Source organism: Apis cerana, linkage group LG3 (genome assembly GCF_029169275.1).
Source record: "Apis cerana isolate GH-2021 linkage group LG3, AcerK_1.0, whole genome shotgun sequence".
Classification (NCBI taxonomy): domain Eukaryota; kingdom Metazoa; phylum Arthropoda; class Insecta; order Hymenoptera; family Apidae; genus Apis; species Apis cerana.
The window spans coordinates 7373227-7386906 of record NC_083854.1 but is presented as its reverse complement, the minus strand read 5'-3'; the positions used below and the strand labels follow the sequence as shown (position 1 = coordinate 7386906).

Sequence of the window (13680 nt, the reverse complement as noted above, 5' to 3'; positions counted from 1 at the left end):
TTAGCCGAACCTTTGCCTTTGATGGACCTCTGTCGAAGAGTGATCCGGAAACGAATCGGCAAAGATAAGATAGAAGAGAAAGTGAACGCGTTGAGCCTGCCGTTAGCGGTGAAAACTTATCTCCTGTATCGTGACAGGAGGTAACTACCGAGTGCTAGCTCCGTAAATATTACAACCACGATTACGACTGTGAACACCACTGCGCTATTGAATCGTTGCCACCACGACGCACAGGGGAACGCCCGCTACCCCGTCGCATGCCACCGAGCACACCAGCCCATAAGCCGCTTGTACGAACCATGGTGTTTCTATCCATGTCAAGATAAGTCAAGACGAACACGATCTTCGTGGTCACGTACGTTGTCGTCATCGTCGTCATCGTCGTCGTCGTCGTCGTCGTCGTCGTCTTCGTCGTCGTCGTCGTCTTCGTCGTCGTCGTCGTCGACGACATCGTCTTCGTCGTCGACGACATCGTCATCGTCTTCATCATCTCTATCATCGCTGGCATGATTTTCGTCGTCGTTCTCATATGTTCATCATTCTCGTTGTCATTGTCGTTGTTAACCTGATCGTTATCGTCATTGTCGTTCCCGAATAAAATCAAGATGTGCACGCTAATGTGAAGGAAAGGAAAGATTTTTAAAAAGGCACGAACATACGGGACACATACGCGAATCGTATCGGGACTAGCGAATTATTTAGGTGATATTGTTGTCTTGTGTTAACGTATGCGATTAAAATCGTGACGAAGTCTTTATCAATTGTTAATAATGATAATTAATAGAAAAAAAATGGCGCACGATGCATTTCGATAAGCATTTCGTGCACATCGCTCGGCGCTATTATCTTTTTATCTTTTTTTTCTCTTATTTCGTTTTTTTTTTTTTTCCTTTTTTTTTTCTTTTTTTTTTAGTAATTTTTTTAGTTATCGCGTTATTAGAACGTTCTGCGTGTGACAAAGAAGATACAAGCTAAGAAATAGAGGACCAGATTATATGGACGGGAATACACACACGTGGCTCGGATAGAGAAGAGAGATCGACAAGAAGTGATCGCAAGAAGGAAAACAGCTCTTCATATAGTTGGCCAGTAAAACGTTACACTTAGTCGAGTTTGAAGGCTGATAACGTTTCGTTTATTAATCAACAATGGGTAGCGGGCTCGTTCTAGTCCAGCCACATTGCGCGAATAAGAAACGAGGAGAAATAAATTTCTTCACGATTTAAATGAAGAGGAAATATCGACGAAACTTCGAAAAGATTTCTTAACCGCACGACGCGGAAACAATTATTGTTCATACGAACTGTCAAAAAAAGAAAAATGTGTGTACAGTGAAAAAAGCCAGCCGATCGAACAGCCACCTTCCAATAGACTCATTTTTCAAGTATTTTCTAAGCATGCTAGGTCTAATGAAATATAGTGGTATGTATGATTCGTGGATGGACACGAAAGGGAACGAAAGAGAACTTTAAGATATACATATATAAATATATAAATACATATATATATATATATATATATACATATATAAATATATATATATGATTTAACAAGTAACACGCCTCTGATTTTTCGTATTTTGTTTTATTTTGTTTATCGTTTAGTTAGAAAAAGTCCCGAGAAAAGCATACGTATCGCAGCTAGAAATTGTCTCTAAACGATATATTTTAGCGAAACGCTAAGGTATGAACCACGAAATTTATGGCGTACACGATTATCGTATTTGAATAAAACTCGAGAAAAGTGGACGAGAGACAAAAATATAATTACCTCGATTAAGTTGATGAAATAATAAAAAGAAGAAAAAAAAACAAGAAGAAAACGATGAAGATTAGTTGTAAACATTTAGAGCGAGCAAACGGTTGATCAGATTCCAAACACGAATTAAAACTGTCTCGAGGGGAGAAAAAGAGCTGCCTGAGACATCGGTGCGCGAGAATGTTAACGACTGTATTATAACGCTGAAGAAAGAGAAATCATGGCGACGATCTAGAAATATGGTCACGATGATGATGAAGATTGTGATGAATGGGATAATGATGATAGATAAAACAATTATATCGGGCGTGTTGCTACCTATACTATTAGCATGACAAATTATGACTGGTCCCTAGTAACTCTTTAATCTTACGTTTGTCGCTTAAGTTTAATGATAATGTGCCGTTTATCGGCAATGTCGATTTGTACATAGGGTATAATTATAATAATATCTATCGGTACGACAATGAATGTATTGTGGGTAGTCATTGTATCCAAGACCGTAAGGACGAACCGAATGCGAGAAAAAGAAAAAGTATATAGAATTCTATCGCATACAAATAACGCAGAGGCAAAATTGTCAATGAAAACAGCTCTCCATTTTTATTTTCCATTTAGTCACGAGAGAGACGAAAGTTTTCTTTCTTTGGTTCTTTTTTTTTTTTTTTTTTTTTTTTTTTTCAACTTTCGAGAGACGAAAGTAAAATGTTTTACTTGATACCACGCATCGTTGTTCATTCTCTCTCTAAAAAAAAAAGCGAGTTTTCTTGCAAAGCTCGTCTTTCACAAAAAAAAACACGTCTTCCAGTTTGTCTGGCCAGACATACGGTTGCATTTTTTTATGAAACGGAAAAGAAAACTGTCCTTTTCTTTTTTTCCTTTTTTTTTTCCTTTTTTTTTTGTTATATATATATATATGTTTTATATCGTGGCCACGTTTCTTTTACCATTCATTTCATTTATTTCTATCGATTTAAAAGCCGTTCTCAAAGACACGCACGATCTCGCAATCGGCAGCCATTGCTTCGTGATCTTGCGGTCCTCAATACGCACACCCAAACTCGCTGTTAGAGCAATGTTCACCTTCACTGTCTTTGCTCGATTCTCCTCTCGGTCGAGGCCTCGGAAGCTTCGGCCAAGGGAGAACGCGAGAAGAGGAAAGGAACAAATTAAAGATTCGTGGCAAAGGAAAAAGAAGAAAAGGAAGAAAGGATGGAGGAGGATCTAAACGGATGGAAATAAAAAGGAAAAGAGTGAGATTGTACGAACGAGCGAAACGAAAAAGTTCTTCTTCGCACGTGTTAGTTGGTCGAGCGATAATGCGCGCTGCAACGTGCTTCCTTCGCGCATCAACGCTCGTCGCGAATGTTCGAAACTTATAGCCATGTATATTTCGGGCAACGTGTGTGTCGCGTGTTGTATCGCGTAGCGGTGAAAAAAATGAATTTACCGCGATCATAGTGACTCGACGTCTTCGTCGTGGTTATACGCCGTTCGTCGAAACTTCTGCCTCGTTTGTAAGAAAAAAAAAAAAAAAAAGAAAGAAAGAAAGAAAGAAAGAAGAAAATAAAATTAAAATAATAATAATATAAAGTAGAGAACGGTTCTCTCTCGAGCGCGACGCGGACGTCGCGTGTATTATCTTGTATGCGTGAAACCAAGTGGAAGTAAACAGAGCACATAAATAGCGAGTAAAAGAAAAAGAAATTGTATAAGGTATATAAAAAAAAAAAAAAACACGTATATAGGAAAGATTTAAAAAATGCGAGTGTTGGACACTCGTTTCTGGACGCGCGTTTCGAAAAACAAGAGAAAGAAAGAGAATGAGAGAAATATCACCGACGATAGTGCAGTGTGAGAGAGAAAGAGGAAAAAGGAAGTGAGATTCACACACATACACGCGCGCGCGCGTCGAGAAGACATTATCTTTTTTCCGCGAATCACACTCTCCTCCATCTTGCTACCGTCGTGTTGTACCTATATTATTTTCTATAAAAAAAAAAAACAAACGATTGATTTTTTTTTCTTTTTCGTTTTTTTTTCGTACGCGTGTCACGTTCCAAGCATATGAGACAGAACAAGAAAAAGGTATAGCGTTTAGAATGTTGTATATATTATTAATTAATGATTAATATTAATATTATTATTATTGTATCGGCTCGATATAGTTTAATTGATTAATCAATTATATCGTGTTAGTCGGCATAATTGTGGATTCACTTTTTGTACGATAGGAGAAACGATCTAATTAAACGCGATCGATCGATCGACAGTGTTGGATTGAGAAAGAAAGATTGGGCATGTTCTCTTCGTGGCTCGTCGTTCTTTTTTTTCCTATTTTTTTTTGATTTTTTTTTTTTTCTTTTTCTTACTTTTTTTTCGCATCCAAGCGACGACGCTTCCGAAACGCACCCATGAAGATTTGCCATTATTTAAATCGCATTAACGATTGGACGAAAGATGATGGATTACTGCGAATAAAGCAAGTAAAAAGTAAAGAAACGTGTTTTTATACCGCCGCGTATTCGTTCCAACGCGTTTTCTCCTTTTTTTTCTATATATACACATATATAGCATATTTTACGTGTCTTCCAACTTTACGTTCATGATTTTGTTTGATTTTTTTTGTTTCTTTTTTTTTTTTTTTTTTTTTTTTTTTTTTTTAATTTGATTTTCTGTCAGTTTTTAATTTAAATTATCTTGTTCCTTTTTTTTCTCTTTTTTTTTTTTCGAAGGCAGATACAATAATTTTCCGTTGAAGTCTGCATGATTTTTTTTCTTTTTTTTTAGTTCTATTGTTTGTACATGTTGAACGATACCTTCTTTCGGGTTGAACACATTTCTGCTTTCGATTTTGATAATAACGTTATATTTGTTTTATATTCGGAACACATTTGTCGATATTGTTTTATCCACACGAGGATCGATCGATCCGATGACACAATCGAGTCAACTGTTTTATATTTTTTAATCATATTTTAAAAACTTTATCCGTTTGATTCACGTCTACTACTTCCGTTGTTAGTTATTTTATCGAATTTAGATATGCGAATCAGGAACGGACAAGAAGGTTAGTTTAAGTAATTTTCATTACATAAAGAGAGAGAAAAAAAAAAAGAAGAAAAAAGCCGATACCTCGATCGATCGATCGCCAGATCGATCGTCCAACAGAAACAAAAAGTCGCAGGGGAATATCTTGGCTTGCGATCACCGGAAGAGAGCGGCGATTTTTCGAATTGTCAACTTTTGCCGCCGAATAAAGCGTGTTCGAAAACCAAGAAAAGGAAATAGAGTTGCGAAAACAAAAATGAAAAAAAATATGAGTGTTTCGAGATATTTTTTGTGAACTGTCTGCCGCCTGCCTGTGCAAAACTACGTTGCCTCGACAAATGTGTCTAATTTATTGTCGATACGATAATTAGCTGGACTTTTAAGCTGCGTGCGTGCAAAGTGATAATCGAGAGAAAGAGCGAGAGAAAGAGAAAAGAGATATTGTGTGTGTATGTATGCGTGTATACATGTGTGTACGATGTGCGCGTGCGGATGTGCGTTCAATGTGAAAGAAGCGGGCAAACAAAAGGGTTGTGTGAGAATGGATGAAAGAAGGAAAAGCCGGAACAAAGAATGCGAGCGAGCATTGCATCTGGCACCGGATGGTCTTCGAACCGAGTATTCGTTCTTTCCCAATTCTTTTTGTTTGTTTGCGCGGCAAAAAAAAAAGAGAAAAATGAATTCAACGCGATCAAGATGGATAAAATTTAATAGAAATTTCTTCGTCGTCAAGATAAACTAGTAGTAGATTATTCGAAGAAAAAAGAAAAAAAAAAAGATACAGAGAAGACGAAATACGAAAATATTCCGAGGAAGTGGATTATTTTTTTAAGTTTGGAAAGGACAGCGTGTATCGAGACCACTTCCGGCCCGGTTTGCGAGCCTGTTTCACACACAATGTTCTTTTTCTCTTGTGTTTTTTTTTTTTTCCTTTGAAGCCTGGACTATTGCAACGAGCGATCTCACGTCTATTTAAGCATAAGTTTACGAGTTTAACGTGGTATTGCTGTATAGTGGCGAGTGAACACGAAGAATTTATAAATATGTAATGCCTTAATGTTATATAAACGATAATAATGGTATAGCGTTACTTGTATAATTAGTTGTGACGCGAGGCTGGATACAAGGAGGATCGTGGTAAGATAGATAGATCGAAGGGAGGTGGTAAACAGAAAGAGAGGAAGAGAAATAACGAACGAACGAAGAAAAGAACGAGATATATATTGATGTGAAACAAGAGGACAAAAGTAGCAAACATAAAAGGGTGATGCAGTAGGTGCGGCGGTTTGTCTCCATTCTGTTCGTGATTTGATATTTTTTTATAATTCTGACGACGAGAGAGAACGAGATTGGAGAGAAAGAGAGAGGGAGTGAGTATAAATGGAGCGTGTATAGAGAGCGGACTGCTATCTAAAATAGTTCAGGCTAGATGTCGATGTTTGTAGCAGATAAAGAACAAAAAAAAAAAAACACAACACAGCATATTGTAATTAAAATTAAAAGTCATTAATACCGCCCGCTTTTTTATTCGTCCGATCGATCGATCCAATCTTTCCTCCTTGCCCCTCTTTTTTTTTTAAATAAAAAATCAGCCGATACATCTATTATTAGATTTGTTCCAAAAAGAATAATCTAAATATCGCGTTCGTTGTCAATTTTTTTTTTTTTTACGAAAACTATCTTCATTATCGAAAAGATATATAAAACATTTTGAAGAAAAGAAACTAGATTATTCGAATCATTCGTCGAATCCTAGATTTTTTCATTTCTCCCACCGATCCGATAATTCGTAATTTTTCTTCTTCGAAATCAATTCTTCTCTAACCAAAAGAAGAACATAAAAAAAATATTCCACATCTGGATAAATGAATAAAACGCACGATCGAGCGAATTTATTTCCAAATTTAAACGTGTTATCATCGTCTTAAGTTTCAATTCTATCGCGACGTATCCTTGGAAGGGACTTGCTGCTCGTCGCAACCCCTGTAAAGCACCTCACAGTCCTCGCCACGCATCCCAGCCTCGCCCGCGTCCCGAACCAAACGGAACCATCCGGATGAGGGCTTGAGAGATTTCTCCACGCCTCGTCTGAAAGCAGACGCGTACGAGCTAAGCTTCTCCTTTCCTCGTGCGAAAACTGCACGTGCCTCTCCATTTTCGAAGCACGCGTGAGGGAGCACACAATTTAATATCCTTATGGCGATGGCTTCGCGAGTTATCTCGCTCCAGATATCCGTGTCTTCCGCCGTGACGACACTTGGAATATTAAATTTCTGTGCCATTGTCTCGGCTGGAAACTGGCCTCGAAGCAATAACCAGCCCTGAGGGGTGAGGGGAGGTTGGAACTCACGTTAAATACTTGGCCAGTATCTTGCCGGTTGCGCCGAACGCCTTCAAGAGCTTTCGATTCTCCAGGCAAACGGTCCTCTGTATGCACCTCACCCTGCCATCCTCGTCGAGCACGTCTTCCTGTTCCGGTGTCTACGAGCCGAAAGAGAAGAACTGTAATTACCCTTAAAACTTTCAAGCTGTATGAAGAAATATATAGAATAATTAGCTGTTTAACGTGCTGAAAAAATATGACGGAATTTAAGCTTTTTAGAAATTTCATCTGCAACGAATGAACGTAACGAACGATCGTCCTTATTAAGGAAGATAATTTACATTCTACGAAGCAGGTGGAGCTTTCTAGCTCGGTTTAAAAATTTAAGCATTTTAAAAAAATATCGTAATGAATGCGATAAATTTTAGGTTTTAGTCAAGAAAGGCAAATACACGGGGTGGGCGAAAAATACTTACCACGGAATCAAAGTTGTACGAAGCGTAGAGCTCTCTCTTCCTCCTCGCCGACAGCACGTCCGTCAGAAGCTCTCTTCGTTTCACGTTCACGATCGTGTTCTGAATAACAGCGAACAGCAACAACAAACCTATGAAACTGACTATCATAAGCTGCTTGGAGGATGGGCCAACCGGATAATCGATCGAGTGGGCCACCGGATATCCAAAATGCGGATGATCGTACACGTAAGCCGGCACGTTATCGCTCCTCAGATGAATGTAGGGCCTTTGCGCCGCTGAAAACCGCGTTTACATTGTCTAACTTTTCTATCTACGCTTGGACACAATCGCGCGTAACGTTACCGAGGAGAAAATTATTGACAGGTGCGGTGGTGGGATGCGCGATAAGCTCGGAAGAACGCGTCATATCCTGTTGAAGCGCAGTTTCCACTCTGACCGATGATTCGAGAACGGAGCCATTTCCGGCCAGCGGAAACACCGTAGTTTTTGCATCCTGAGCGAGGATTGAAGCTGCAAACGCGCTTAATAACAATGGAAAAACTCTCGTGCCCCTTGCGAAGAAGGTGAACATCTCTCTTCTCACTTGGATCAAGATTTCCCTTTTTGTCTTTTTTTACGATAAATTGTTCTTTAAAAATTCGTTCTCGTCCTGGTTTATTGTCCTAGTTTTTGTTACGAATCACGATACTCGACTGGCGATATGTCGATGGTGGTCGGTCGTTTTAAGAAGGTCGAAGAAAAGAACGGATCCGTGACGTAGGCGATGGATACGGCGAAAAAAAGTGGCGGCAATTTCGAAGATTGCGATCATCATTCGGCTCGCTGAATCTAAAACGCGAGTTCACGTTGTGAAAACGGCATGCCTCATTCCCGAAGCTACGATTTCTATCGTAATCGGTCCTTGAATAGGGAGGGAATCTTTTATCCTGGCCATGTGATTTTATGCTCGGGTTAAGTGCGTCTTCGAAATAAGCATCCTATCCGACAACTTTCCTCCGCAAACTGATAAAAAGAAATAGAAATAACAAGCAACGAAGTATTACTATGAAATGGTAAAATCGATAAAGTTAAAATTTTTTGAAATAGAAATTTAATATCAAGTTGAAAATTGGAGATTCGTGTCTGTCTAAAAAAAAAATTGGCAGTAACAAATAGTTAAGTTACCTATTTGCACGAATTTGTAATCAGTATAGAGATAGAATCTAAAGCTTTGGCCGTTGAAAAGAAAACGGAAGTGCTTTAGCGTTTTTCGCGATAACAACGGATTCACAGAATCGATGCGATTGCTTCTGATACGAGGCAACACAACGAGCAGTGTCTAAACTTTCTTCGCGATTGATCCGAGCGGTTCCTTCGAAACGGAAACTTTGCAATTACAACGTGGAACGCAACGATCCGTAACATCCAACCCAATCGCAAAAATGGAAGGTAAATTGAAATCGCCGATGCAAAGGCACTCCACCCCCTCCCCGTGCGCACGGGATTGTATCACGCAACGGGGAGACAAAGGATTGCCTGATTTTGAGTGCGTAAAAAAAGAGAGAGAGAGGAGGGAGAAAAAAAAGAAACGGCGTGTTTGATGTAAATGTTCGAACAACGAACAGGACTGAAAGGGTGGGCAAATCGGTTGGTTAGGCTGGTTGCTGGATCCAAGGGGTTGCTATGGCGATGGGACGGTCGTCGGTGAGGGAGAGGGGACAGAGGGCTGTTGCCTGGAGGGTTCGTCTGTCTGGAGCCCTTCTAAAGGGGATGATATTCTTCGCTATGTCTGGACTCTGCTGACTGGTAGTTTTACAACGAGTCAGCTGTTTCATAAAGACTTCCTTCGTGGATTTGCTTAAAGATCCACTTATTCTCCCTTTAATATCATCCGCTTGTAACATAATTCTAAGTTTTTGATCCTCTCTTTTTTTGAATATACTTTTTCGTTCAATCTTTTTTCTTTTTCTTTTTTTAAACGAGAGAAGAAAATTTTATCTTACCAACGGAAGACAATTTCAAGAGATATTATTTCTTGAGATAGGTTATTATTCCCTCGATGAACGGTCAGTTATCCTATCTTTAAATCCTATTACATCATAATTCTGAGTTTATTACCTCTTTCCTGATATTCTTTTGTTATTAGAGTTTTCTATTATAAATCAAGAACGAGAGAGAGAGAGAGAGAGAGAATTTCTTATTCCGTCGTGGATAGATAATTTTAGCCTTTCTTAATTTAGAAATACTTTTTTCATTTAGAAATGAAAAAAAAGTTTATGTTAAAGCAGCTTTAAAATTCGCAGATTAGCGAACGTTCAGGGCTCTTCTAAAAAAATATCACGTTCTCGGAGATCTGACAAGAGGAAAATTTTCGCAACAAATAACGGGGACGATCTTTGCCCCATATTCCTCCAGTTTCCACGGAGAAAATTTCCACTCACCCACTTCCAACTTCCCTCCTCAACTATTTATTAATTGTTCCTCCTCCTTCTCCTCCTTCTCCTCCTCCTCCCCTTCCTCTTTCGACGGCACGCGTCATCCTCTCCTCCTAAACTCCGAGTCCCAGGTAGCTGGCCACCGATATATATCTCTTTTCCATGTATATAACCGCCAATAATTCTCGAGCTGCACTTTCAACCCCATGTGACACGTTTTCCTTAGGTAGCGGAGCGTACGATATCCTTGGGACCGGGCTTCTTTGAAAGCAGCACGGGAAAATAGAACGTCTATGTACCTATGGTTTATAAATAACCACTATGCGTTGCATTTTTTTTTTTTTAATAGAACGAGCCAAGATAAAACGCATTTCGAAAAAATGTTACAGGACGAAGCAAAACACCTTCCAACGAAACAGTAAGCAACGGTAATTGCCCTACGAAATAAAAAAATTTGTCTTCCAAAGCTAATCCCGTGTTTTTTTTATGATAATTTTATTAATCCTTCGCACTTTGTTTTATGAACTTTATAAAATTTTATAAAGGAAAAATATCTCATAGTGTTACAAAGGAGCAAGTATTTTGAGGGAAATGATCTCGCTGATCTTTCAAAAACTTCGCGAAACGCGCGAGTTGGGCGACATTTCCTTATAAGATCCTTAGAAAAAGAAAGAAAAAGCTGGATTTATTGATAACGTGTCCTTCTTTGAATCTTCAAATTTCTAGGAGTCACCTCTCGAAGGTTGAAACGCACATCTCGTCTTCAAATATACAGAAGAAGCAGACGTTCTGGCGACAACGTGGAGAACATCGAGATGATGCTCTCCGCCGGGCGTTGCCAGTTTATCGCTCGCGATAAAAGCGGGGGTTGTTTTTTTTCTCTCTCTCCCTCTCCCTCTCCAGAGGCTGGTATCGGGGTCACATCGATAGACACGCCGCGTGAACGAGCCGCGGTTTTCACGCCAACGCGGCGCGAGCAGGCATTATATTTTTAGTACGCTTTTACAACGGCCGCCCCAAGCTCGGACGTATTGCTCGAGCCGACTTTTTATCACGGTCCAATCGAAATCGCCCCGACCTGCAATCAGAGCTTCGTTAGCGGCCCTTTTATGCGAAACGGCCGACTACAGGCGGCTAGACGCCGCTCCCCATCCCTCCTCCCCTCTTTCTTCGACCCGTGTTAGAGAATTTTTTCTCTCTCTCTCTTTTTTTTTTTTTTATTAATATTTCTCTGTGTACTTTCTTCTCACTTTTGTTTGGGATTAATTATAAGGTATTTCGTGACCCATTTCAAGTTATTTATGCAAGAAAAGCTTCTTATCGAGTTCTTCGCTTATAGAGTTTCCTGAAGAAAGCGGCCGAGATTAGAGATTTATGGAAAATTCTATGCTGAAAAATATATATATATATACATTTATAAGACCGGAAATAAATTCAATGGCTTTCAATAATTTTATAAAGCGTTATTACGAATGAATTCGGATTCGAATATCATAGTCTGTAATTATTTTTCTCGTGGATGGATGGTTGACATTTTTTTCTCTCTCTCTTTTTTCTACAAACACGATAATCGCAAAGATATGTACAAGAAAAAGCCACTGATCGAAAATATCGCAATTACGATTAGCCCGATGTTTCCGCTGTAACAAAGAGAAATTGATTTTCTCCAAGGAATCGGTGGAACAATAGAAACGGCCATAAAGCCGGGCTTTAAAATTCATTTTTCTTTTCGCGATCCACGGCCAAAAGCAATTTTACGCTCGGCAAATATCGCCGAGGCAACCCCCAACGCTTTACTCTTTTTTTCCTTTTACTTTTTTTGTTGAATCGTCGTGAAGTTTTTGGCGCGAGCCACCTCCTCCAGACTTTAAGGCCGCAACCGAATTAATGGATAATTCGTGTTTGTTCTGTTTTCACCGTGATCCCCTTTCGCTTGTTGCAAAAGCACCGCAAGAAATACCGATATTTTCCTTTCCTTCTTCTTCTTTTTCTTCTTCTTCTTCTTTTCTCTCTCCGTTTAACGAAACGGTCGATTTGTACGCCGCTTAATTAATTGGAGAGTTCTTCGTATCGTGTCTGACCCGCGACGGGTTTTACTACTTGCTGGCACGCGACCAGCCCAGGAGTTTCGTTTCCTCCAGCGAGTGATTACCGACCACTAATATTTTGTTGACGAATCGGAGAAGAGGAGGAGCTGGCGTGCACGACCTCCTGGCGACCATGATTCTTTTCGTCGTCAGTGTGACGTAACTTGGGGAAAATTCAATTAGGTGGAGCGCGTGCGTTTGAATAATTCAAACGGATGATTCGAGGTGCAGGGAAGGGAATGAAAGTTGGATTAATGCGGATGGTTACATGGCGCAATTTACATAATATTAGGTTCATTATCGTGGAATCGTGGAAAAGATGGGGTTAAAGTTATTACACAAAACGCATTTTACAAACGCGTTTACAATTACAATTTCAGGTCAAATTGATTCCCTTTGAAAAATATAAATATTCAATATTGATCTTTTTTTTCTTTTCTATTCGAAATAGAAATTGATATTGCTTTTTTCGCTTTCCACGAATAATATACGCATAACCTAAAAACTTTCCGATATATTTTTTATACAGAGATAATAAACGTCGATAAAATTTATTATTTATCGTTGAAAAGAAATTAATTCGCCTCTTCGAATAGATTAAATATATCGATTTATTTTCTCCACTCAGTAAAGATCAGAGTAAAATCAGTTTGGCTTCCTCGTAATTGCTTATGTTGAAATTTAAGTGCAGACAAAGCGGACACGTGTTTCCGCGAGATTCTTAAAACCGTTCGAACTTAGATTGAAAATCCGATCGCCACGTGCCGACAAAACAAGAGATGCGTTTTTTTTTCTCACGTCGAGAACGACAAACATATCGACTTGTCGGTATTAATAGAATACATGTATCCAGAAATCCGACGCGGAAGCCTCAGCGGATCCATTCGGGTCAGGCAGCCAGGGAAATCCTTTAAAGCCGAGAGATCTCGCTGATTCCATTTCCACACCGACCTGTTTACCTTCTCCTCCAGATCTTGCCGAGAGTTTTCCTATTTCTTACGGCCGTGCCTCGAGCAACCCTCTATCCTCGTGAATTCCTCGTTTTCAACCTGTTTGAATATTCCTATTATAATATCGGGATCCTTTTCTTTTTGCATGCACTTTAAATGGAACTTTAATCATTTCTTCATTGTTCTTGAACGTTGGTTAAAACGGAGGAAAGATGGACAGGCAAGAACGAATCGAACGAATAATTTTTAATCCATCCTTAATCCCTGTCGATGATGATTTTATTTGAAAATCATCGTCTGTAAATTTCAATTTTAGACGAGGATTAACTTTTAAACGGATTCGAATTTCACTTCGAAAGGACGTGTATCTGCTCGTATAATTAAAATCAAAAATGTTATAATAAAGCAATTGTTTAAAAAAAAATAAATAAATCGATACAATTTTAAAAATCAATCGAATATAAAAATATTTAAATAATTTCGAAAAATCGAAAACAATGTTTCTTCCTTGTCAAGGAAAATTGTACAAATTCGCGTTTTTCCTTCCTCTCGTTCTCGAAGGGTGGTCGCGGAACAATGGTCGCGGAACGTGTTTAATATGTGGAACGGACTCGGTCGCTT

The 13680-nt window shown here is 39.1% G+C and overlaps 2 protein-coding genes across 13 annotated transcripts in view; one reads left to right on the top strand and one right to left on the bottom strand.

The window, feature by feature from the left end:
• The window catches only part of LOC107998190 (protein gustavus), a 215902-nt gene extending 209579 nt beyond the window's left edge, over window positions 1-6323 (top strand). For all 12 annotated transcript variants that reach the window (XM_062072602.1, XM_028666847.2, XM_062072610.1 and 9 more), the window contains one exon: window positions 5-6323. In XM_062072602.1, coding sequence (XP_061928586.1) covers window positions 5-144 — 140 coding nt within the window. In that variant the 3' untranslated portion in view covers window positions 145-6323. The remainder of the gene's footprint in view (window positions 1-4) is intronic.
• LOC107998092 (uncharacterized) lies at window positions 4549-12494 on the bottom strand. Its single transcript, XM_017057114.3, has 4 exons — window positions 7951-12494; window positions 7609-7883; window positions 7160-7290; window positions 4549-6897 (listed from the first exon to the last, which is right to left on the bottom strand). Exons 1-4 carry the CDS (start codon window positions 8177-8179, stop codon window positions 6747-6749), a joined length of 786 nt encoding a protein of 261 aa, XP_016912603.2. The 5' UTR covers window positions 8180-12494; the 3' UTR covers window positions 4549-6746.
• Between the last annotated feature and the right edge of the window lie 1186 nt (window positions 12495-13680).